Genomic DNA, 27,965 nt, shown 5'->3' on the forward strand with positions numbered 1-27,965 from the left:
TACGTGACCACATTAGACATTGCTAAACCAAGACACAGAATCCTTTCTCAATCGGAACATTTTATCAGGCCTTTCTAAACTCTGATTGTTGTATGAATATTTCAATAGAAAAATTCATGGAATATCCAAGAAACACCTTAAAAGTGGGATGATGTTATTTTATGGGAGCTTTCTAGTATCATTCTTTAAGTATGAGCCACTAGCTTTTATTTTAAAGCAGTCTTGTTTGACCAGTCAATCAGAAACCTTAGCATTTGGTGTGAACTCATCCTGTGTGATCTTTTATTAATGTACATTAACCAATTTCAAGGACAACAGAAAAAGGTTACTATTGAAATCCTTACTTTAAAAAATGGAATTGAATTCATTGAAAATAATTTCAGTTCAGATAGGATTGTTTGTTTATTATAATGATTTGCAGATAAAATATTTTTTCCAAAAGAACTACTTTCATTAGAAAAATATTGTGACATTCATGGTATAGAGCTAAGAACCCAGATGGCTAATCTTATTTTTTTTTTTAAAGAATACTGCTTTGTACATTAATTGATGCAAAAAAGAAGAAGTCACATTTGTGGTTATAAATGTACCATCCTTTTTCTTTTCAATCAACAGAAAAAGTAGAAATTACTGCATGCAAATGTTCAATATTCATTTAATTTGCATAAAGGTGCTTGAACAATTTTTTGATTCTAACAAGCTCATTTTTCATGCGTTTTGTCTTTCATCCTAATCTAGCATCTGTCATTCCTTTTTGAAGTTATTATCGGCCCAATTCCCTCTTGGACATGGTTGCTGGGTGACCGGTATCTTAGCACCCACTTTGACAGGAACAGATGTGAATCTGATCAAGAGATTTCCCAGGAGTACCTGAAATCACAAACAACTTTTGTGAAAAACAAACAGCATCCCTGTCATGGGCCCTCACTTAACCCCCTCCCAAAAAGAAAAGGGTGGGGGAGAAAGTTAGTGCACAAGGACTCTAGGTCAATTGCAGAATCTACTATGCTATTTTTTTTTCTAAACTCAAAATGGAAAACTGAACTAAAAATATTTGAAAATTAATGGAGTTGGGGCTTCCAAGTCCTGAAAAGTAAGACATTATTCTAATTTCACAGAAAAAAAATTTACCTTAAAACTATTTTTATTTCATATTTCATATCTACTTCAGTACTTGGAAAGTATTTTTTCATTTTAAAAAAGAATATTATTGTAACTATATTTAAAAAGAAACTAGACATAAAGGATATTTTCATACAGTGTTTTATTTTGATAGTAAAAAAAAATTAATAAGGGAAAAATATGTAAAATGTTTTCTAGCCACCTATATATCCTTTCTTTCCCCCCATATTTCTTTATTAGAACTTGAAAAAGAAAATTAATCTGAATATTTCATCTATTTTTAATTCCCTTAGTTATACCATCAGTTATCACAGGTTTTTCACTTAAAGCTGAAAAAAGACACTGAAAATCACCTAGATCAACTTTCTCATTTTACATATTAGGAAACTGAGAGCCAGAGAAGGAAGATGACTTGTGTAAGATTATATCAAAAGAACAAAACTGAGGGTTCAAATACATGTTCTCTATCACCAAATCAGTCCTCTTCCCACTGTGTCATACTAGACTGTATGAAAGAAATAAAACTGCAGTCAGTCATTGAGATAAAAAGGAAACATGACTATATTAACTGGACTAGATGTGTAAATTGTCAACTAGAGGCAATGAGGTCATCTCCTCTTCTTCATTCACAATTAAAGAAGGACCTCTTGGGTAGTTTTTACCTCAGAATGAGGTAAAATGAAGGCAAATAACCCAGCAAATGTTCAGCTATTTTTGTCAATGTGAAGCCAAACTGGACATATCTAAATAATTGGCCACTGATTTCAATCTTAGTCAAATTAGTTGTAGTTATGTGGACTCACTGACAGTATCAGTTTACAACTGAAATAAGTTTTTGCTCAAATAAAAATGAAAACAAAACTCTCTTTTAAAATGTATGGTTATGACTTATGAAGCTAGTAAAAAAACACTATATAACTTTCTAGCTTGTCCACAAAAAATTATTGATGTCTTCATAAGCCTAAAAAGTATTTCTTCCTAGGGAGAAACTCCAATAATCCTCTTTGATTTCTTCTTGTAAGGAAATTAGAGATGATACTTAAGTTTAATGTTAGGAAAGTTAAACAATAGAAAAGTAAAGGAAGGAACTTTCAAATTATTATTTTATTTAATTTAATTAAAAGATCCATTCCTCACTTTTAGCCCCAAATTTCTAATCACAAAACTTTCCATGTGCTTTCAGTAATATGATTGTGGGCTTAGGAAGAGAAAGAAAACCTGGAAAGAGGTCCTCATTGGTCCTCCTATTGTTGTTGATTAGTCACTTTCAGTCTTGTTCAATTCTTTGGGGTCTGTTTTAGGTTTTTCTTGGCAAAGCACTAGAGTGATTTGTCATTGCCTTCTCCAACTCATTTTACAGATAAGAAAACTGAGGCAAAGAAGTTTAAGTGACTTGGCCAGCATAATATATCTAGGAAGAACCTGGGGTTGGATTTGAATTCAGTTCTTCCTGAGGCCAGGCCCCGGGTGCTCTATCAACTACATCACCTTGTTGCCCAGGAGACTTTCTAGAGGGCTTCCAATTAAGAGTTGTCAGAGGAGAAGGACTTTTGCTTTACTGTTCTTCTGCCTCAGCACAAAATAAACCTTTCATGTACCAAAGACTTCTGAACATATTGTTAAGACTAAAGGATTGAAAAAAAAAATGTGACCAATGCAACCTCATTACCACTTAAAGTACATATTAAAAAGCAGGATCAGACCTCTGATATCCCATTTTGTGGTTTTATCAGACAGAAAATTTATTTTGTTCAAATGTGTTAGTCTGGTAAGATTTTATTGTAATCTTAAAGAGATCTCTGTATTCTAAAAAATAAAATAAAAGTCAGCAGGACAACTTAAAATGAGATGATACTGGTTTCTATTTTTGATAACGAGAGTCCTGTGTAATTATAAATTAATGACATATTTATGAGTTCACTAAATCTTTCTTTTCCCTAAAACCAACTGTGTCTTTGGATGGGATGAAACAGAATTTAAAAAAACTTCTAAATGTTTTGCTACAAAAGAAAATAAACATAACTACAAAATAAAACAAAAACAAGAAATGTTATTTGTGAATAATATTAAAAAGATTTCTTAGATCCATCCAGTTACTAATTTTAGTATCCAAACAGGTATTAAGAGGAAGAAAAATCAAATTTGACCCACAAGTCTCCAATATTAAGGTTTGAATTGGGATCAGTTCATTCCTTTCCCATGGGGTAACTTGTATAAATGTAATTCTATGGTTTCATAAAAGCAGGTCAAGTTTCTATCCCTGGGGGTCTTTGGGCAATTTGAAGCATGGAAGCACTCTTTTTGGTTACAAGTTCAAATCTGCATGCATCTTTGATAGAGTGAAAAAAATTAACTGAACAGAAGATGCATATTCATCTTTAATTATAATATGCATTTGTCGGAGAATTCTTAAACACTGAAGAAAACATCAGAGCTCACAAAATAATTTTAGAAAATTAAAATCTTTCTTTTTTCTATAAAAATTATACCTCCTTTAAGCATCATATATTTCTCTCCTGTGTATACAAAATTAGAGGTGATCCAATCAGCAGATGCCATTAATCTTTGAACGTTTACTATTTTCATTTTTTTAAAATTCCACCTCATGTAGGTAATGTATTTTCTCCTATAAGCAGTAACTATGTTATGAAAGTCTTTCTCCCTATAATCAATAGATGCCTGAACTTTCACCAATGATGCAAGCATTTGAGGAATGCCTTAAAAAGATTAAGAAAGTAATTGATTTCAATTTAAGTCATCCACTATCAGGTGTTTTCAATAACAATTACAGCCCACTGTATAAAATGGTAATATACATCACCTTACTGGCACCTGCAGATTTAACCCTTTACCCTCATCCCTTACATCTCATCAATGGCAAACTATTTAACAGAGCAAATATCTATAAAGCTATGAAATTGTTTTCCTATCATTCTTATGTAACTATTTTAGAAGCCATTCTTTTTCTGAAGCACAGGAAATCTTAAAAAAACAATTAACATGAATATAATTTTATATATAAAGAAATGGGAGTTATGGTGGAAAATGGCATTATCATTATCAATAGTGAATCCCATCAGATTATATTCTTAAGGCTATGTAACATAGTACAAAATTATTTTCAATTATATTGTAATTTTATATTGAAAATTAAAGACACCTTTTGGTGGTGATAAAAGCAAGAGTCTAATGAAAAGTACGCTGACTTTTCAACCATTCATTTTTACTGTGTATGAGACAAGTTTGAAAAATCAGTTAAGGTTAAATTACCCCCTCTTTATCTAAAATTAATCTGACATCTATAAGTGGCTTAATCTAACAATATCGAGCAAGGAGTGAATAGTGGTATTAAATGAATATACATCTTATCGATAATTAAAATAGTTCATCAATTTAATTTCCTTTTATTTTTATAATTTACAGTATAGCATGGAAACATTTAGAAGAAAAAGTAAAGCCAACTTATCACTTACAAAACTCATTGATTGAATAAGTTATCAAATATATATTATAGATTTTTCACTTCTGCTATGATATGTTCTGAGTTTCAAAATTTTAAAAGGAAAAATTGCCAGCTCTGATTCTAATAATAAAATATATATGAACAATTCATTTGTAAAATAAATTTTAACATGAAAGTGTCTTGTTGAAATCAGTTTAACTCTGTTATCATTCATATGGTATGTGTAAAGTTGTATATTACTAGTGAAAAGAGTTAAATTTCACACTTCAATGATTTCACAATTTGCAGACACACACACAAATATACCATAAAATTTATACACAGATTAAATTGGCCAAAGAATATGTAATGCAAATGTGTGAATATATTTATTTAACTAGATACATACATGTACATAGAATAAATGCATATATATTATACTTTTGCAAACAATATATATGTGTGTGTGTGTGTGTGTGTGTGTGTGTGTGTGTGTGTTGTTTTCAGAGCTATTTGTCATATTGCATTAAAAGCAGGATTTCTAATCAATTCTTTCTCACATACTAGATGTCAAGCTAGTGACTTAACTTCTTGGTCTTCAAAAATACTAAGATTTTAAGTTGCAGATAACTTATTAATCTATGTTGATAGAAGGAGTTTCCACACTACAAGTTTCTCAAATTAAGAAATCATTTGTCCAGAACCCTTCAGCTCCATTACCACCTAGTGTGGAATAGAAGTATTAATACCTCAAGAGAGAAAGTTGTCTCTCATATGTCATGCCAATATTTAGCCAGAAGATTGGAACTTGAGGTTAAAAAATAAGAAAACAAGAAAGTCACCCTATAAATTTTTTGAGGCTTCTAAAAATCAAAAAGGATCTGATATTATGTTCATTATAAATCAAGTATTAACATTATTGCTATCATTAATAATAATAATTGGATTACAAGATATGTTTTTCATCGTGCTGGGCCTCTGTGTCTTGTCTGTTCAATGTAATTTAAGCAGGGACAGGATGATGTCAAGGCTAAGAACTTAAATAGCAACATTTGAACATTTATAGATTAACATGGTCATAGTATCACTGAACTACTGATGATTTCTTTACACTTGTTGCAGTCTCAATATCTCCCAGAATAAGGTATATGAATAAGTGAGGGAAAAATATTCTAATAATATTTGCTTTTCTATAATCTTTTAAAAGACATTAACCATTTACTATCTATTTGTAGCAAAAAGGCATATAATAAAGAATTAATTTAGAAAAAAGGGGCATTTAATTGAAAGCAAAAAGAAGCAACATAGTATTTTAAACTCCTGATGGTGAAGGTATATCCAAAATCATTTATTCTCTCTCTCTCTCTCTCTCTCTCTCTCTCTCTCTCTCTCTCTCTCTCTCTCTCTCTCTCTCTCTCTCTCTCTCTCTCTCTCTCTCTCTCTCTCTATATATATATATATATATATATATGTTTGTCTATGGGAAATGCTAACCTACCGTAAACTAAATACTACTAAATAAGCTGAATTCCTACTTAGGGTAGGAAGTAAGCAGTAAATAAAATTTAGTAAGCAGAATTTAAAATTTTTCCATGTTATATTTCACCTATATTTAAGAGTTGATTATAACTCAGAAATTTGGGGGAAGATATCTTTTACATTTGTACATTAGCTAAATCCTGACTTAATGACATTGACTGTGTCATATGCATATATGTAATGCATATATATATATATATATATAAAGTGACTGACATTTTTTCTGCATATTTTCTTTTCTAGTTAGTTACTGCTAGTTTTGTTCTTGAAAGGGAAAAATGTTTTTTGTCTGTGGAACAACTAAATTATTACAAAGTGTTTTATACTAAATAAAATCAAGGTTATGATACACTGGGTCATGTTATATGATATCTCTTCATTCCTTTTACTGGGATCCATTTAATGTGATGATCAACTAAAAATTCTCCTTTCTAAGAAAAAGTGGAAACTAAACACCACTATACAAACACAAACACAAACATGTAACAATACACATAATATTCTAGAATTTGTCTTTTGTTCATAAAGATGTCAATATGTTTCCAAATATGTCTCATATACATTGTTATTTATTCAATGCAAGATTTTTTATAAATATTCTAATATATACAGTAGGTAATATTTATCCTATGCTGTTCTACCACATCAATTTTGATTTCATGACAAGAGATGTATGGTTTAGGCACTAATACATTTTGATTATACTTTCTGGAAAGTTTTGTGATTGTATTTTATCAGTTACAATTGCAATAAATGTCTTCTTTTGGCATGCTTTTCAAACTTTTTTCTTTCTTTTTTTAAACAGCAGGTAACAAGATGCTTTTAGCCACTTCCTAGGCAAACATGCTAAGGAATGGTAAGCAAGCTGACTGTGTATTGTGTAGTTCTCTGTTTAATCAGTTGTCTTTCAAGAACTTTCTTTCCATTTAAATACACTTAAACATGCAGAGGAAACCTAGCTTGACAGCATAGCTAAACTCCAAGCCAATTTGGATCAGAAAAGAAAACTGCCACACAGTTGGCAGAATTCAGCAATTTGGCTAGTTTAGAGAACAATTTAGAAAGGTCTAAAGATGAATAAAATTTTGTGATTGAAACACCCTCTTATCTTCACAGAGAGCTGACTCCTGGTTAGAGTAGAATGGCTCACCAGGAAATTATCAGAGCACCTGCTTTAAAATCCTTGATTGGAGATCAATGAATAATTTTTGTCATTCTCTACATATGTTTTGTTACTTCAAAAAAATGTAACTGTTTTCAGCCATTAACTTCAGCCAATTTTATTTATGTCTAAGTTCTATGTTGTGCTCCAGATTTAACTAACAATAAGTTCCAGAACATTACTTAGCAAAAAGTTTGTCAAGTTTCCAGCTTTTGAATGACAAAATTGAATAGCTTCTTTTCTGTCCATGTGCATAGTTTGTCATTTATACATGAACTGTTTCTCTGGGAGCAAAAGTAGCAATAATCTTCAAAATTCTCCAATTCCATCTTTGAAGAACCACAGTTACTCACAAAAATGAAAAATAAACAACTTTACTTTCTTGCTTGACTTTTTGAAAAATGAATTGGCAAGTAAGAGAATGTAACTCTTCACCTATTCTATCATAATATAAAAAGAAATAATTATTATATACTCACTTCACAATTGAACAGGTTCATTTACAAACCAATTGGAATGTGTGTGTATATAACACATAAAGGTATATATTCATGTTCATATATGTATACACATATTCATATATATTGCTAATTTGTAGCATTTTATTTAAAATGATTGATCATTTTTAATTGTAGATAGCAATGTAGTTCACCAATAAAAGGGAGACAAAACGTTTACTGCTGATACTGGAAACTTTTTATGTCAAATACCTCTACCAAGACAAGACAATGAATAACTTATATTCATAAAACTTCTGCTTAAATGCTCAGATGTTTAAGTGTTGCGCTACAAGTACAGTATACTGTTTCTTTCTGGATACAAGGCAGCCTAGGTTTGCTATTTCTTATAAAAATCAAACTCAAACAAAGTTTTAATTTACTTTTACTGTTGCAAATAGCAGTATGTAAAAGTAAATGCAAAAAAACTCCTATATGACCCACGTTCTAAAAAATAAATAATTATAAGTTGATTTTCTTCTTTTAATTGTATCTCTAGCATATTTATATTAGAAATGATTTATGGATGATGTTTTTTAAGTTAACTCAGCAATTATATGTGTGTATCATCTCCCTTATGAGATTAAGAAATATGTAAAGGTCATGCAAAATTTAATTGCAAATGCTATTGCAAAACAAAATTATACAGTGTTTTTTAAATTGTAGATTTTAAATGACCAAATACTCTTCCTATTACTCTGAAGGGGTAAAAGTAGCTGTTGTAATTAATACAATAAATAAAAAACTGCTTCTAAGTTGAGCATTCAGCAGGATGCTTTAGCGTCTTTAAATTTATCTGAACTACTTTATATATAGAAATGTGATATAGATTTACCTGGATCTAACTAAGAGACATATAAAATAAGATTGTTCTAATAGTTATCACAAAGAAGCTAAATCACAGTTTGCTATGTTGTCATTTCTTATTGTATTTTATTGTACATGCACTCTATTCTGCTAACACAAGGCAATTTTAATTATTAATTTACTTGACTGGCAAAAGCAATTGAATGAAACAGTTTACCAAAATAACTGGGAAATTTAAAATAATGCTACATGTTAATCAAATCACAAATCATTGCTAAAATAATGACATCAAGCACATTAATCTAGTTTATAAGTGCAACTTGTATTCCAAAAACAACGCATTAAATAAAAAATAATAAAGCAAAATATGATATTCTGATAATTTGCTTAAAGAGAATTGCCAAAAGAAGAGTAAAATATATTAAAAGCCAGCCAAGGCTGTAATCAATATAGAGTGATACAATCAAAGGAGTATGGTGACTAATAGCTGCTCTCAGTAACTTCCGAACAAGTTTCACTTAATGTAAGATATTAGACCCCCCCCCAAAAAAATACTTGGATATAGTATTACTCATATGAAGCAAGCTTTTTTTTTCCTACACACACACACACACACACACACACACACACACAGAGTTGTTTCAATTCACATTCTAAAAGGTAACATCTTTCCTAGTTAGTTCTTATAATAACATTTTTAACTGCAGAATGTAAAATATTGTTATGGGTAATCAAATGTCATGCTTCAGAGCATTAACTAATAATCTGTGGGGTTAGAAAGTAAACCTACATCACCACAACTATGTACAACATATTAAAGAAATAACTAAGAACATTATATAGGGTAACACCTCCCATTGAACAGTAAGGATGGGTTATAGTGCTATAGGTAGGCTACTGGGTTAGTTGAATAAATGATTTCATTGGGTAAAGTAAAACCTAGATTAGAATATTCTTCCTCCCCCCAATAGCTAATTTGAACTGGAATAGTCATATTTACCTAATAACAATATCAGCATACTCACCAAGTATATTAACATGGATTAGGTATTTGAATCAAAAAGAATGGTAAGCAATTTTAAAAGATCCTAAACTTGGATTTTCTTTCATAATTTATCAGATAAATCTTCTTAAGTCACAGTGTATAAAAAAGATTACACTTAACTTCTATCATTAATCTGTTGCAATACAAAACCATCAGTTCTGGCTTTTTTTATTTTCGTGTAATCAATGGAAAAACTATCTTTGTGCTACAACTGGCTTACCTGTGTGTATAAACATTATGGAGCTGAGGGATGGTTTTATTTTAAAGTTTCATAATCAAACACAAATCTGTGATATAGAAAACCAATCAAAGAATAAAATCCTAAATAAATACCTGCTGTCTCAGTGGACCAGTTAATTAAAGAATGTCAAAAGTTAGTGTCTCCCAAAAAGAGGGAAACTGAGCAATAAAACGTGTTTTCTCTGTATATCACATTTCTTTTTCTAAAACAAATAACATCCATAATGTATTTTACAAGTTCCCTTAAAGGAATACAGAATTGAAAATCCTTTCACTGTAACCCATTCACTGAATCCACTCATAAAATGAAATGATGAAGAGCTACAGTGATACTTCTTCTGCAGCTATAGCACTATAGATGTGTATCATCTACAGATTTAAAAAGAAGTCCACACACATTTACTCTAAGCAAGGAAGTGAAATATTTTAGTCCAACTTCAGTAAGTCCTGTGTTCTAAGTATCCTAAATCATAAGCTGGTATTAAAGAAAACAAATAAAAAAACCCAATGCAACCAAGACGAGGGAAACTAGAATTTCATGTGAAAGGAAATATTTTTTCCATATTACATGAATATATATGTATATATATGACATATTCCTAACTTGGATCTACAAATAAGTAATTTACTGATGGTTTACTGATTTTAATGGTTATTAGTTCATTAACTAACCTCCCTTGTAACAGCCAAGTTCATTCATCTAATGTTTAGTTTAATAAATAATTGGAGGAAACTGATCAAGGTCTGCCTTTGTCCTTTGACAACTTCTAAATGTATTCTCCTGTATTTTCTACATCCCCTGCCCCCATCCTATGTTGAAGTCTTTATATAAGTTCTGGTTAACCCACAGGTGATTTCCTCTTGATAATCTCCTTTTTTAAATCTTTTTTTTTTTTTAATGGTGATAACAAACTGATTGAACATTTACTTGGCTATTAAGAGAACACCACACTGTTAGTCAAAGCAAAGAAATTAATCCTATTCCATTCAAACTTTCTTAGTAACTTGTGGACTTTGGATAAGTTAATTAATATCATGGTTCCTCAATTTCCCTTATGAACACTGGGAATACCTTTTGGAGTATAATAATAGATAACTACATTTGCTTTTATAAAAAGGCTGTGAACATTGAGATTTGAAAAACAGACATTTCACTTAAGTTGCCTTCTAAAGCAGAATCTTTTTTGACCTATGTGGTTTCTCCTTTTGCATTTTCTTTTCTTTTTTGGTAAATATAAAAGACAACGAAAAAGAGAACCAAAATCCGGATGAGTAAAAAAGTCATCCATGACAAACAAATTAATAGTTTTATTGTAGATGGGTTAAACTACCTTTGGGGGGATGAAAAAGTTGTTTTAGTTTTGTAACTTAAGATGCAAAAAAATGTGCTTCTTTCAAACTATTTTAGAGGAAACACACCATATTGATTTTAAATAATACACTATTATTTTAGCAAACATATTGTAACAAAATAAATAAAGAATTCCAAATCCCAGTCCTAGACCTCCAACTTCTGGAATTCTTGGTTGAATTAGGAAATCTCAGTAATATGTAGCAAAATATCTTATAAACAAAGTGACAGAACTTGTATGCTGCAAACACTAATTTGAGCAAGAGATGGTGGTAAGTAAAAGATCAAAATGCACCAAGGGAGGCAACTAATACATTTTAAAACTAAAAATACTCTGAGAAAGCTTGATGGAACATCACATTTAATTGCAAACTAAAGTATTAATACCAAATGACAACAGTATAATCACAGTGATGATAAGATATTTTTGAAGTGGTAAGTAGAATTAAAGATGTGTTTTAATGGTTTGAACTGGTCTTTCAATTCTGGGGCATCTATCCTTTAAAGCACGCTGAATCATTCTGATTATAAACTTAAGAACTATCCTTAAGCTCTACAGAAAACTCTTAGAATATTTTGACCTATGTACTTTTTTTTTTTAATAGGCCATGGCAGCATAACAAAGACTTTAGTTCCAAACTCTTACACATTTAAGAAAAATAGAAAAACATAGTTATGTGAGCAGTTAAATGGTATATTTATCATTTTACATTATAATGAAAATGTTCTTAACCAAGATGTAATGGGAAATGATCTTTGATTAAGGAGTACAGTTTGTGCTATAATACACAAAACTTAGATTTGCTATTTGTTTAATGAATAGAATTATACTGAACTTTGAACAATAAGATTTTCTTTAAAAGAAAATGTAACTACAGAGAAGTTATTACAATTGTGGTCATAAACTTCCTTTAAATAAAAAGTCTTTTTTTTTTCCTCCAACAATCTCTTAGGAGTTTCCTACTCAGACCAATAGTCACAAAAATAATATCTCTAAGTTCTTAGTAAATGTTTCTCTCCTGTTATTATTATCTCGGGAAAGGCCTTTCCTTATTCCTAATCCCTCCCTCCCCCCCCCCCCAATCCTTTAACTGCCACCTGTTTTTTACACTCCCCGAGATAAACTCATCGAACCAAAATCGAACAAGAAATGTCATTTTAAAAAAAAAAAACAAAAACGTAAAATTAAAGGGGTGGGTGAATGGGAGGTGGCAAATCTTTGCTCCTACATGTTGCTACTGAATCTTTTTTTTTTTAATGGTGATAACAAACTGATTGAACATTTACTTGGCTATTAAGAGAACACCACACTGTTAGTCAAAGCAAAGAAATTAATCCTATTCCATTCAAACTTTCTTAGTAACTTGTGGACTTTGGATAAGTTAATTAATATCATGGTTCCTCAATTTCCCTTATGAACACTGGGAATACCTTTTGGAGTATAATAATAGATAACTACATTTGCTTTTATAAAAAGGCTGTGAACATTGAGATTTGAAAAACAGACATTTCACTTAAGTTGCCTTCTAAAGCAGAATCTTTTTTGACCTATGTGGTTTCTCCTTTTGCATTTTCTTTTCTTTTTTGGTAAATATAAAAGACAACGAAAAAGAGAACCAAAATCCGGATGAGTAAAAAAGTCATCCATGACAAACAAATTAATAGTTTTATTGTAGATGGGTTAAACTACCTTTGGGGGGATGAAAAAGTTGTTTTAGTTTTGTAACTTAAGATGCAAAAAAATGTGCTTCTTTCAAACTATTTTAGAGGAAACACACCATATTGATTTTAAATAATACACTATTATTTTAGCAAACATATTGTAACAAAATAAATAAAGAATTCCAAATCCCAGTCCTAGACCTCCAACTTCTGGAATTCTTGGTTGAATTAGGAAATCTCAGTAATATGTAGCAAAATATCTTATAAACAAAGTGACAGAACTTGTATGCTGCAAACACTAATTTGAGCAAGAGATGGTGGTAAGTAAAAGATCAAAATGCACCAAGGGAGGCAACTAATACATTTTAAAACTAAAAATACTCTGAGAAAGCTTGATGGAACATCACATTTAATTGCAAACTAAAGTATTAATACCAAATGACAACAGTATAATCACAGTGATGATAAGATATTTTTGAAGTGGTAAGTAGAATTAAAGATGTGTTTTAATGGTTTGAACTGGTCTTTCAATTCTGGGGCATCTATCCTTTAAAGCACGCTGAATCATTCTGATTATAAACTTAAGAACTATCCTTAAGCTCTACAGAAAACTCTTAGAATATTTTGACCTATGTACTTTTTTTTTTAATAGGCCATGGCAGCATGACAAAGACTTTAGTTCCAAACTCTTACACATTTAAGAAAAATAGAAAAACATAGTTATGTGAGCAGTTAAATGGTATATTTATCATTTTACATTATAATGAAAATGTTCTTAACCAAGATGTAATGGGAAATGATCTTTGATTAAGGAGTACAGTTTGTGCTATAATACACAAAACTTAGACTTGCTATTTGTTTAATGAATAGAATTATACTGAACTTTGAACAATAAGATTTGCTTTAAAAGAAAATGTAACTACAGAGAAGTTATTACAATTGTGGTCATAAACTTCCTTTAAATAAAAAGTCTTTTTTTTTTCCTCCAACAATCTCTTAGGAGTTTCCTACTCAGACCAATAGTCACAAAAATAATATCTCTAAGTTCTTAGTAAATGTTTCTCTCCTGTTATTATTATCTCGGGAAAGGCCTTTCCTTATTCCTAATCCCTCCCTCCCCCCCCCCCCAATCCTTTAACTGCCACCTGTTTTTTACACTCCCCGAGATAAACTCATCGAACCAAAATCGAACAAGAAATGTCATTTTAAAAAAAAAACAAAAACGTAAAATTAAAGGGGTGGGTGAATGGGAGGTGGCAAATCTTTGCTCCTACATGTTGCTACTGAATCTTTTTTTTTTTTTTTTTTAATATAGCAGCTCATTCAGGACCTGTATGTTAAGATTCTCAAGTAACTACCTGAGAGTATCTGCCCCCCAAACAGTTCGGAGGCATTTGTAGAGTGGATCTTCCCTCTCCCCCAGATTTTTGTCTTCTGAGCTTTATCACCACCCTTGAGGTAGCCAAATCAGATGCAAGTCTGACAGTCTGAGCTAGTTTGCTTTTCATTCCTTCAGACAACAAGGGAGCTCTTCCTTTGTGGTCGCGTCCTAAAGTAACTTTTACCTTCACCCCCATCCCATCCCACCGTCCAAATCCACTACGTGAAGAGATGGAGCCTTCTCTGTTCTTATCTTCATGCTTATTCCAATAGCATTTGATTTTTTCTAGGAAAGTTATACATGTTATTATTCCTTCCCTTTTTGCCCTTCCCATATTTTAAACGAAGCTCTAACTTAACTTTCACTACACGTTTCCCACCTTATTCTAGATTTTAACTTGTTCCCATTGGGAAAAAAGGGGGCGAGAGAGAGAGAGAGAGAGAGGAGAGAGAGAGAGAGAGAGAGAGAGAGGATGTGTGTGTGTGTGTGTGTGTGTGTGTGTGTGTGTGTGTGTGTGTGTGTGTCCGCGCGCGCGTGTGCATATGTGTAGTGGCAAAAGATTTGAGGAACGATCCGGGATCCAATAGTCTCCCAAATCCCTAAAAGCTGCCCCTCTCCCGCCCCCTCCCGGTACAATCCTGCCCCTCGGAGCACTCAGATATCGTACTATGAAACAGCTCAGAAACTGGACTGGTGGCTAATATATCCTAAGGCACTACTAGGTTCCCAGGCAGTCACTGGGAAAGCAACTGCACCTTTGAGCCTTCTCAGCTTAGCTTCCCAGCCCAATTCCCGCACCTGTTTCTACATTGAGCCACCCCAGAAAGAGTAGGGACCTGGAGTCTTTCTCCCCCTAATTCAGCTCAACCTTTAAGTCTAGCCCAGCCCAACTCCTCCCCATCAGAAGGGAATCCGCCTGCCAATTCTCTTTTGCCCTATAGTAACAGCTTCACTTTTCTTCCTTTCTTACCATCACACTCACACTCACACTCACACTCACACTCACACTCACACTCATAATATGGATCTTTCCTCCTAATTCCCGTTTACATACTATAGCTGAATTCACTCTAGAGAAATGGGACACTGATAAGCACTTAAATTACTGGGTCAATTCTTAGATGTCAAAACGTGGTGCTCCTAGACTTTGAAGTGCTATCCCGGGACCGTGCCTTAGCTTTCCTACAGGAAGGGAAACGCTCTTCTACTCCGGCATCCTCACCACTTATTGCAAGATCATCTTCCCACCCCACCCCAGCCCAGCCCCTAGCCCTTTTGCCTGGCTGGGAAAGCCCTCGGAGTTAGATTCCGCATCGCTCTGCCCTGTTCCCCCATTTTCAATCTCCCTCAACCTCATTTTATCATCCCCTGGAAACACGCTCCGTTAACAAACACAAAGCACACTCCAGTGAGATTAGCACTCCAGAGTGCCTTGTTTTGGAGAGCGCTAGCATCGCATGCCTCACCCTAAGCGGTGGAAGTACATAGGTGACAAGGTGTTCCCAGGTTTTGACAAAGCAAGAGGAAGAAAGAATGAGTTTCACCGCAAGATTCAATGTTCTTCTCGCTCCTTTATCTTCCCACACACATACACTCCTTCCTCTTAATTCATCCCCTGCTCCCAAGTCCCTTCACAATAAATGCGCTCGACCCTTTCTTTTCCCCACCCACACCCCATCCCAGGCCAGAGAGTTTAAATATTCACTGGTAAATAGAGAAGGCATGGGACCCCCAAGAGGAAAGAGAAGGAAAAGGGGGGAAAGTAAGTGCAGGATAGGATGGGCTCTTTCCAACTTCTCAGGAGAGATTGGAAGAGGTTCAGCTTGATCAGGTTTGTCAACAATACCACTGAAAGGAAAGAAAGAATCGTTGATTGCCAAGCTTCTGTGGGGCTAGAGAAGATGCACAGGACTGAATGGCGAGAAAGAGGGGGGCGGAGGTGGGTGGAGAGGAAGGAGTTGGGTGTTAGATGACCCCCCCCCTTTACCTTGCGTTGGTGCAGTCATTGTAGAGTGTCTCGAAATCCTTCCTGGAGATGAGTTTGCAGCGGTTCACCCCGGGCTGGATAGCCCCTAGTCCCCTCAGTATGCGAACCTGTTCCACATTGCACACCACCGGCGTGATCTCCAACCGCTTCAGCTTGGTATAGACAGTGTGCAAGCCCCCGACCAAGTGCTTTAGGAACAGGTCAAAAGCCTGGGGCAGGCAGATAAGCTCGCAGCCCTCCACTGTAAAGGAAGCCACTTTGGCCCCCCTCAGATCCACCATTTTGCACTCATTATTCTGGGGGGTGTTCTCCACTGGGGAAGGGGTCGAATACACGGGTTTCCCCGGAAGGTTGCCGCAGCTGCTACTGCTGCTGCTACTGCTGCTGCTGCTGCTGCTGCTGCTGCTGCTGCTGCTACTGCTGCTGCTGCTGCTGCCGCAGCTGGCGGTGCTCACGTTGAGGCTGGGGTTGGAGGTGCCTCCGCCGCCGCTGCCAGCGTTGCTACTGCTGCTGCTACTGCTATTGCTGCTGCTGATATTGGCGGTGACCAAGCTGGGATTGCAGTTGCCGCTGCCACCGCCGCCTCCTCCGTTGCTGCTGGTGCAGCCGCCGCCGCCGCCACCGCCGCCACCGCCGCTGCCTCCGCCGCCAGCGCCGCCGCTGCTGCTGGTGGAGGTGACCGTGGCCGCCGCCGCTGCTGCCGCCGCCGCCGCCGCCGCTGCCGCCGCCGCCGCCGCGATGGGCTCAGGTCGGAAGAGGGTTGGCCCAGAAGACGCCGGGGGACCGATGGAGGGACCCGGAGAGGAGGTCGCCGAGGAGGTGGAGGTGGTGGTGCAGGAGGAGGAGGCAGAAGTGGAGATCGGAGGTTGCGGGGGGACCAGCTGGGTCGGAGGGATCAAAGCAGCCGGCACGGCCATGGTGACATATAAGAGGAGAAGAAGGAGATTGGGGGGTGGAAAAAAGTTGCCACACACCAGGGGGAGGGGAAGGAAAGGTGGAGAACGAACGAGAGAATGAAAAATCTCCAGAAAGATAGAGAGAAATAGGGGAAAACCGGGGGGGGGGGGGAATTGGAGAGAAAATAAAAGAAAAAGAGGGGAAGGGAGAATGAAAGGCAGAGGGGTAAGAGCAAGAAGCAGGAGAGACACGCACAAAAGTGTCCCGCAAGTCGAAATGAGTAGTCCTCTCCGGGGGCTGGGATTGGGGGCTGAATTGTTTTTAGGGGGGGAGGGAGGAAGTGGGGGAGGGTTAGCTATTGTTTTTTTGGGTCCTGCTCTAGCACAAAGTTAAAGATGAAGGTGAAAAAGAGGGGGTTTGAAGGACTTCGGTTCTCTCTGGCAAGTACATTGATCAAAGATTGAGAGGGGAATGACAGAGAGAAAATGAGCTGAAAAGTGCTGGCTGCTCTCTGGACGAGTTGTTGTTGTCACACGGTGCAGAGGGGAGGAGCTCCGGAAACTTGAAATACCCTTTGAAGCCACAAAAACCTCACTCACTAGTATTAACCCAAATTATCCAACCAGGAACCCGGAGCAAAGAAACACAGACTGAGCGAGAGATACTGAGAAAGAGAAGGAGAGAGTACGAGAAAGAGAGGGAGGGAGGAGAAAAAGGGTGAGGAGAGAGATTGTGGGAGGGAAGGGAGGGGACGAGAGACCTAGGCGGAGGGAGGAACATGGGGGGGGGGGGTGGCGGAAAAAAGGAAAGGGAGATCATCATCTTTTCTTTTAATACTACCGTTAGATTACATGTTTCATATTTCATCTCCTCCGCGTCGACATGTAATTTTCCAAACGCATCTAAGCAATCTCCTGTCAATTTAAAGAGGAACAAAAGCACTTTGAGCAGTTTCTTATATGGGTTAGCACTATTAAAATGATTTTTAAAGAAAATCAGAAATAAATGAAAAACCTACATACACTTTCTCCATCCATATTTCTTTATGAAGACTTGCATTTGTTATTAGTTTACTTTAGGGAAAGTTCATACTAAAACTAAACGTATGATTTTAATTCATTCGTTTGGTTACTTATTTGTGTGAGTATGTTTTTTTTTGTTTTTTTGTTTTTTGTTTTTTTTATAAACTGGACTAGTAAGGAATCTACAGATCAAAGACTGAAAGTTGGAAGAAATCAGACATCTAAATTGTTAACATAATAATAACAGATGTTCTTTTTATCTGCTTTATATTTCAGTAGATTGTTGGGGGGGGGGAGAAAAATGAAAAGATATTCTCGTTGAGGATCTTACACAGGTTAGCTACGTTCCCTGGTCGGTCAGAAATATCTGTCATATCTTCTGACTTCAAAAAGGAAAGGCTAGCTAAATATAAAACAAGTGCACACATTTATTTTATGAATCTAAAACCGTGATAAATTCAAGTGAATATCAACAACAACAACAAAAAAAAAAAAGCTGCTACTCTTTTTAAAAAGACAAAAGACTTTCGGGTATGGTGTGATACAAAACCTTTTTTAACTTATAATTTTTGAAAATTAATTCATTCTATGGGAATATCCTTTCTATTCTATTAAGAAATCACATTCCATACACACCCACACTGACGAACCTAAATAGCAGATCTGAAAAGACAAAGTGGAGTTATGTAAAAATTAACTTGTGGAATTATTCTCCATCACCTTTTAAATTCTTCTTATTCCTCTAACCTGTTGCATTTAGGTATTTAAAGGGTCTCTGACCAACAGGTGATTTAAAATAGCATAAGTCAGAATATAATCCTCTGTCTATATCTCTGTGGATCTTGAATAATTAGGCATTGTCTACACATGCGCAGTATCTAATTTTGCAAGGTGTGAAATGATGCATTACATAATTGACAGAAATTATAGTTTTTGGTATATTTTGAGAGCTGGAGGTCCATATTATTGAGTTTTCTATCATCTTCCTTTGGTTAAAATAATTGTTATTTTTCTTTTTGTCCTACTTCATTGAAAATTTATTGTTGTTTGTTGTTGTTTGAGAGAAAATGAAAACATTGAAAAACATAACCATATCTACTCAGGTCCACCTTAAAAGGTAATTTGATTTCACCAGAATATTCCTCATGGTCACTGATCATTGAAAGAAAATAAATACAAAGCTTTCTAGGATATCTTAAATTTATAGACAAGTGTTTGTCAAACTTCAGCTATCTTGGTTTTTAAAGTTGAAATTCTTTCTTCATCAAAGATGTCTTCATCTGATAAATTTTTATACCTTCGTGGGAATGTGTGTATACATACCTAGGTATATAAACAAAAATATCAAAAACAGTAAGTACCTGTTTATTTAAAAATATTATAAAGCAGATTTTATATTCAACAGGGGAGAAAAGTTACAAACCCTTGTAAAAACTGATTTTATATTGGAAATGCAAACACAACTTTAATTATAATGGCACAGCTTGATGTTGCCATAAAAACTTCATCTACTTTGAAAAATGTTATACCACAGTTCTATCATTTTGAATTCTCTACCCATAAATGAGAACAATGCAAAACAAGTGTTGAAAAGCTGCCCTTACCCCCTCTGGTTTCCCACATTAACTCAGAATACCATGCATATACAACCAAGTCACATTCCTATAACATACAAGTGAGGCAACTATTGCAGCTAGAGCATGACCCTCAATTATGTCACCATTCCACCTTAACTTCTAAGAGGACCCATGATGTTGAGGGGAAAACTGTGCCCCACAACACGTGCTTACTTTATTTTGTAGGGTATTATGGAGCTCGTCCCTTCTGAATGAGTTCTTCTGAGACAGAAAATCTTTCTGTCTTCAGTCAGTTGAAAGAGAACCATAGTTTAAAAAGATTCATCATTATAGTATTTGTTTGATCAAACAATAGCATTAAGAATTAATTGTAATGAAAATTAAAAATATATATATTTATAGAAGGGTATAAGAATCTTCAAAGTGTCTTGCTCAAGGAATGTTAGGAACAATTGAGGCAAGTTTCACTTGTCCTTAGCAGAAGTATCAAGCTAATAAAGTCTTCAATTTATGCCTTTCTCTTCATCTTTCATTTTTAAGGTATTTTTTGATTGTTTGTTTTACATCTCAGGTCATTTCAAATACTCTTCCTCCAGTTTCTCTTCCTCTAAGCTCAAAGAATTTTGCCTAAGCAAAACTCAAAGTACATTCACTGATATATGAAAATTTTCCCTGTGTCAAGTGAAGACTTATTGTACTGAAATCAATAAGACTGTTTAAAATTCAAAGACCTGCAAATTGTTCTGTTTGTCCTTTGATAGGGCCTGTGCTGATTAAAATGCTACCAAGAAAGCTTAATTGCTGCACTAATTAAGAAGTCTTTAATTTCTTTCCTAGGATATTGTTTGAAGCAGAGCTTCTCTTGCACTCATGTAACTGTACAGGGCAGGTATTCTCTTTCCTTACACTCTCCTTCCTCCTCCCTTTCTCCTCCCACTCTACCCCACCTTCCCCAGGGACCATTTCTATGTGAGTGAGAATCTACACCAACCATAAGATAGCTGATAGGTCTCATTGTCTATTACTCAACAAAGCAACAAACAAACAAAACACACACACACACACACACACACACACACACACACACACACACAACTAGAGTTCGTTGCTTTTTGAAATACAGTGAGGAGAGTAGCTATAATGTTGAAAGATATAGGCAGAAAGTGTACAGTAACTGTTGCTATTTAAGTCCCAGTGAATACTCCTGAATGACAGACTCCAGGCACTCTAGCCCTGTGCAGGGCTCAGCCTTTTGGTTTCCAAAGAGCAGTGACAAAGAAAGAAGTCCACAGAGAAAAGAAAACATAACAACACAACTTCAGAGCACATGACAGTAAAAAATGCCATGGATATAGGAAAAGTGTCTTTGAACTGATGCTCATGTTTACAATACTTAAGTTTTGAAATATGAATTCCATCTGGATTTATTTTTTTTCCTTTAGAGAAATACACCAATATATTATCATATTTCATCCTTCCCTTATATATTGACCTATATTGTTCACTGATTTCTCCAGTGGGGAAACTGACTAAATCATTTCATAAAGCTTTCTGGGAGATCAATACTCCTTTTTAAAGTTTATTCATGCTGCATTAAATATAATTCTCACAAATGACTGAAAAACAGAATATTGTAAGAAAAATACAAGTTTTGACAAAAGTAAGGTAATTTTTAAAAAATATATACATCTAAAATCTAAATACATGCATATGTAAATATATCAATTGGAATTATCTGTAAACCTGAGGAAACAAAACTGAAATCATACCTTTCCTAGATTATAAAAGAAAATCAAATGATTTTATAACAAAGTCAATATATATCAAAAACAAATTTCTTGAAAACATATTTACACTTCATATGAACTGAAACTGATAGTTTTGAAGTCAGATGACTGACACTAGATGCTCTAGTTGCAAGGAGGGATACATGACAATATCGTGTTTTTTTTTTAATGTCTTTCTCCCTACTCTAGTTGTATTTGGCTCAAGCCAGCACACAGAACTACACAAAACAAAAACAAACTGGATTCCTTTCAATGACAGGACAAGATAACATGCTTAATAGATACAAAGGGAGATTTACCATTCCAAGCACGATGTCACTCTAATTATGTTTACCCTAATTGAAAGCAAGGTTTTTGGAATCTGAAATTACTTTCAGGTTTTGTTTTTTGTTTTTTGTTTTTTGTTTTTTTTTTTTTTTTTTTTAATAATGCAAGTGGATCAAATGTTGATCGAAAACATTTCAGTCTTTCGAAATCTATTGGAAAATTAAATGAAAAGTGGAGTTTGGTACAAACAGTGCCCCAGGGCAAAAAAAGAACTAACACTAGATTTTCCAGTCCAGCCATAACACAAATCAATTTGAGCACACTTCTATGGCCAGACTGCCAGATTGTTATGACTGCTAATTCACTCAATCAAAGAGTGCATTAGCACACCCGACACAAATAGCTTGAACAATAGGGTGCACTTCTGAACAATTCGAAGATATATCACAATGGAGGCTAAAAAGGAAGACCCTTTTTTACATCTCTGTTTCTGCAATTGCATATTTACTTATGAACCTGTTCTTTAAACAGGGAGAAAAAAGCATAACCACCTATAAACTTCAGGCAAGGTTTATTAAACAACTATTGAAGTTTGGTAAATCCAGAATGGTTATCAGGGTACCAGTAGTTCACTGCCTTTGTTAAATGTTTCTCAGGAGAGAGTCCAAAATTGATGTTTGCACTCCAATAGTAAATCATTGAAGACGGAGAAATTATGCCAAGTAACTCTCCCAAGCCTTTTTAACTTAGACACACTGCCTCACCAATCAGCATCGCTGATAAACTCCAGTAATTTAAACAAAAGGCTCCTAGCTTTCTTTCTCTCACCCTCGGTTTTTTGCCCTGCTCCCTACCTCCGCGGATGGACCTCCGGTCAGTCTTCTCACCACTGCTCCCAGCCCCCACCACTAATAGAAACTGGAAGACTTTTATCTCTCTGGTGTATTCTCTCTCAGACCACTGACAGTTTAGCTATAAATACCCCCAAGTTGCCCCAGAGGAGGAAATTGGGGAAACCAAAGGTGAAAACTTCTTAAGATAGCTAGCAACTTGAAGAACCCAGTCTATTAAGATATTAAGTTAAGTGATGTAACTAACACTATATTTGCTTCACAGTCAGTGACTAGATGTATAGTATGTTGAGGTAGAAACAACTATACAGTCTTGGAACTAAAGAATCATAAGATAAGTCTCTATTTGTCTTCAATTTTTTACAAAGACACTTCTGACAAAAATGCACGCCAAATTTATCTTCTCATCTTCCCCCAAACACACACTTTTTTTTCCTCCTGAGTGATGACAGTGATTTTTGTCTAAGTATATTAAGAATGTGAAACCAAAAGGAAAAAGACTCATAAGGGAACGTTTTAGGCAACTTTTTGTGACTAAATTCATCTTTGTTATATCAGCTAATCAACTCCTTATGATTGTTTAATTTTATTTTATCATCATTAGTATTTCCACAATATAAGGGGTTTATAATTCCATCCACCAATATGTAATAAAAGTTGTTTAGGCAAATGTTTCATATCAAAGAAAACATGCCCAGATAAGGTTAAAAGTTGGGAACCAAGAGGAAGAAACAGTTCTAAGAACTGAAATTGAAACTAAAGCCCTTCTTCATCTTTAAAGCAGGCCATTGTGTGAAAAGAATGACCCAGCAGAGAGAAGTAAGGTCAGAATGTCAACCTGTATTTTAAAACCCCGTTTTGTAATTCTTGACACAAATTGTAATGCTTTATATATATATTGGTGTCTAAATGTCAGATCGCCTTCACAGATGCTCATGGATGTATACACATATATATGACATAAAACACTGGGATAAACTATATAATTTGCCTAAAAGGCACATAATTAACATGGAGGGAGTAGTCCTATAGTCTGCCATGTAAATGCATACTTAATGTAAAAATATGAACTAACACATTCTTACATAATGTTATATTGAAATTCATCCAAACTGTTCATAAAAGTTTCTGTTAAATAGTGACTGATTCTTAAACTTATTAATATGGAATCTCTTTCTTCTTTATTAAGTAGAAAAGGGAGGGTCTGGTTCCTGGTACAATAATCTATCCTATATAATTTGTTCCATTTGAAGTCTGTTAAAGGAATGTAAAAGACTGCTAGAAAACAGTAAAGTGGTTATTTATTTATTACATTACCCCACCAGCCAAAGAGATTTTTTTTAAAAAGTTAAAAGAACAACAATCACTACCTTCTAGCCTGAGATCTTGTATGTCAAGTTTCAGCCCAGAGCAAATTTTTACAGCAAGTTATAAACCCCTGTAACAGAGGGTTTATTATAATGGAAGTGCTGACACAACCTTAACTATAGCGTTGTAAACGGCTATGCTATAATATCCATTAAGCAGAAAGAAAAATAAGCTGGCTGATCAATAATTTATACAAAGAGTACCAACTGCAGACATAATAACTGTAATGTTTGCAAAGCAATCTCTCTGCTCTCCAGGCTTAACAGTAAACGCAAACTAGCAACGCTGTTAATTTCCAACTCCTACAGATAAGAATACAAACAAATTACTTAAAATTATATTTTGCTCAACATTTAGCATGCCTCGATGGGATAAAATAAAATTTAATTATGATGCAACTTGCACTGGATGAGAAGCTGTTTTGTTTTCTAGCACATTTTATTATGAAAGGACATTCGTTTGGAACATCAATTATGGCAAAATAGTATGTTTCAATGGGTTGACTTGGGTCAGGCAGGCTCTTCACAGAGTTATTCAGACATGGAAACAGATTGACACTGTTTAACTTCAAAGAAACTTCCAGGGTTTTACAGAGCCACAACTTGAAATACAATACTGCATGTCCTGATCAGAGTCAACTGGCAGTAAAAACACACCTTGTAGTTAGAGTTCATGGGAAAAAAAACAAAATAACATAAAATTCTCCTTGAGAAATGTGGGCATCATTATCAACCCAGTGGACTTTGGATGTGAATATTAAACTGTAAACTTAATTTGCATAAAAGTTTAATCAATCATCTCTAATATTTCTAGAGAATAAAACACGACTTTAATTTTCTTTTGTAATAAGAAAATGTAGTTTTCTTTATAATTCTTTCTATTTATTCACTGTCCTCGAAATATCCAAATGGAAACATGCATTTTTATTTATTTTGATTGGTCATATTTAAACCAGGCACTACATGACAAAGGGTGAAGAGAAAAAACCAAATTGTCTCCTCTGTGCCTTACCCCTGATTGAGAAGATTGTAAATTTCCACTGTTCACATCTCCAATCCATCTTTTTGTCTGTTCATTTCCTGGGGGCTATGGAACCCAGTAGAACGAAGTGACTTTGCTATCTGAGTTGTAAAATGGTGTATTACCCTGTGAGCAATGGCACTTGGAGAGGAACTGGTAATTTATATGAGAAGTGTTTAAGATTGCCTGCTTACCCAGTGATCCATGCCAGGTCAGTTCCAGTAATGCTAGAAAACAAAAGGAGGTGGCTATCAGTGGGAAAGATACCTCTTATCCCTTAAGAGCTTGTGAAGTAAAGCAGGGAAATGCCATTTTCTCAAATTAACAGATCATTGCCATTTCAAATCCAATGAGGGCTATGAGACCCAAGAGGTAAAGGGATTTTTTTTTTCTTTTGAATGAACAGTGCCTACTAGCACTAGTTTTAAAGGAGCTATTAATGGAGATGGTAGGTTGGCAGTGATATATGTGTGTACATGTGTTGCTGTACATACCTCTGTAATGTTTATATATGTACATATGTCTGTGTTCCAAGTTTTACACAGGGCTAAGGTGAGTGGTTTAAAAACAATGAAACAAGATAAAAAAGATGAAACAATGATTTAGAAATTGTGCTTGTTATAACAACTCAAATTACATTAAAAATAGGACAAAGACCTAGGAATGATATTCCACAGCTCCAGTAAATAAAGAGGGATTTAAACTTGAATAGACTCATCGTTTATTAGCACTTTTAAAGATTTTGGGATCATGACACAATCTATGAGGAATCTAATGATCTATTGTCTGAGACACTGTAAGTGAATGCTAATAAGTACAAAAATTTATATATCACTTTAAGGTTTGCAAAACCTTTTCCCCAAGAATCCTGGGAGTCAGGCAGAATAGGTTTCCTGGAGTCAAGAAGACCTGAATTCAAATTCAGCTTCAGATACTTATTATCTATATAATCCAAGACAAATCACAAATTCTTCCTATCCCAGCTTTCTCATCTGAAATTTGGGGAGAATAAGACCACTTACTTCCCAGAGTTGTTGTGAAAGGAGGGGAAATGAGATAATGCTTGTAAAGCATTTTGCAAACCTTAAAAGTGTTATGTAAATTCTTTCTATTAATAGTATAGTTAGAGCAGCAACCGCTATAGCATCATCATCATCAGTTCAGTGGTACAGATAAAGAATTGAAGGCTCATAAAGATTAAGGAATTTACGGGTAGTCATACCATTAATTTGGCATGAGAGTAAGGATCAAAACTCAGGTTTCTATATCTAATAATCTTTTTAATTAGTGTTCCATTCTTTCTTCTTAGTCTGTGGGAGCTCCAATTGTCTAGTATTTTTCAGTGACAATGAATTTTCATGTCCATAATCTGCCTGGATTTTCATCACAGCAGGATGGTGATTAATGTAAGCATCATATAAGGAAATTGATGTTCAGAAAAGAGGTGCAGTGACATTCCCCAACTCAAATATTTAGTCAGTCATATAGCCAAGAGTCAGGGCCAGTTGAAATGTGAAATCTTACTTTCTTTCTTCTTTACTGTGCTTCCAGCATTTCTCTGTGAGCATGTATGCTCACATTTGTATCCACAGAAAGTTAAAGTGGATCTGAAGAATTTTGTGAGTCTGAATTTACCCCAAACCATAGGTCAGAAGCCCTCACTGATGTTCTTACTAGAACAATAAGAGAAAATAGTAGTTCAAAGTAAAATGCATTTAATCAAACAACATAATAAAAAAAGTAACATCAAAGCTTACTCACATGCAAATAAACATATACTTTTCCATGGTTTGTAGTACCTCATTTGGGAAAGTAACACACAGCAGAGATTATAGCATTTAAAATAAAAGGGCAAACATGCAAAATACAACTGTGTCCAGTGAACACATGGAAGGGAACACACAGTACACATTTGGCTATCATAATGCATGTGTATTGTGGAGCTGCTGATGTTTTCTGGTGCAATATCAAAAATGTTTATTTGCTGAGATAATTTACCAGGTTTTTACTCCATTGTTGCAGTTTTCTACTGCCATTTGCTTATCTTTGGTTACTATATGCTGCTAATTTTTTTATAAGTGTCTACCAGGAGGTTGATCTTTTGTGCTACAGAGACCCTGTTCAGCTGAACTCAGCAAACTAGTTAGAAAAGATCTCTAGCATTTTAAATTCTATTCTTTGAACTTTGAGATGTATTCATTATTCAGGAATCCTTCAGTCCAAACTTTTATTTAACTTATGAACTGAAGTATTTTTTTTAACTCCTACTAAATTCCTGCATCTGGAGACCGGGGCACCTTCAAATAATTCCAAGGATTCTGTTTGTTGGTCAGTCAGTCAGCATTTAAATTCCCACTATGTTCCCACTCTGCTAAATTCTGAGGATGCAAAAGAAGCAAAAGTTCCCTTTGCTCAAGGAACTCGTAGTTTAGTGAGAGAGACAATTAGCAAACAAATATGTACAAACAAGCCATTTAACAAGATAAATAGGAAGTAATATACAGAGGGAAATTACCAGAATGAAAAGAGGTTGGGAAAGAGTACCTTCAAAAGATAGGATTTTAATTGGGATTTAAAGGAAACCAAGAAATCCAACAGTCAAAAAATGAGGAGGGAGAGCATTTCAAGAATAGAAAGCCAAAGAAAAATCCAGGAGCCGAGAAATGGAATGTTCTTAGAACAGCAAAGATCCCAGGGTTTGGACTGAAGAGTGCAACAAAGAGTCAAGTATAAGAAGATTGGAAACAAACACATTGGGGAGGGGAAGCAGGTTTACTTTATGAATGGCTTTGAATGACAAAAAAAAAAAGGATTTTGTATTTGGGAATGGGAAGGAGTCATTGGATTGAGTGGTTGGGGGTGAGGGGGATGTAATATGGTCCAAACTATGCTTTTAGAAAATGACTTTGGCATTTGAATGAAAAATGGACTGGAGTCGGGA

The 27,965-nt window shown here is 34.8% G+C and overlaps 1 protein-coding gene across 3 annotated transcripts in view; it reads right to left on the reverse strand.

The window, feature by feature from the left end:
* DACH1 (dachshund family transcription factor 1) overlaps positions 1 to 17,839 on the reverse strand; it is a 481,861-nt gene extending 464,022 nt beyond the window's left edge. For 2 of the 3 annotated variants that reach the window (XM_051983908.1, XM_051983907.1), the window contains exon 1: positions 16,236 to 17,839. In XM_051983908.1, the coding sequence (XP_051839868.1) occupies positions 16,236 to 17,152 (917 nt within the window). In that variant the 5' untranslated portion in view covers positions 17,153 to 17,839. The remainder of the gene's footprint in view (positions 1 to 16,235) is intronic. The other variant, XM_051983909.1, reaches the window with a different exon arrangement.
* Between the last annotated feature and the right edge of the window lie 10,126 nt (positions 17,840 to 27,965).

The sequence above is a fragment of the Antechinus flavipes genome, chromosome 3, assembly GCF_016432865.1.
Source record: "Antechinus flavipes isolate AdamAnt ecotype Samford, QLD, Australia chromosome 3, AdamAnt_v2, whole genome shotgun sequence".
In the NCBI taxonomy this organism is placed as follows: domain Eukaryota; kingdom Metazoa; phylum Chordata; class Mammalia; order Dasyuromorphia; family Dasyuridae; genus Antechinus; species Antechinus flavipes.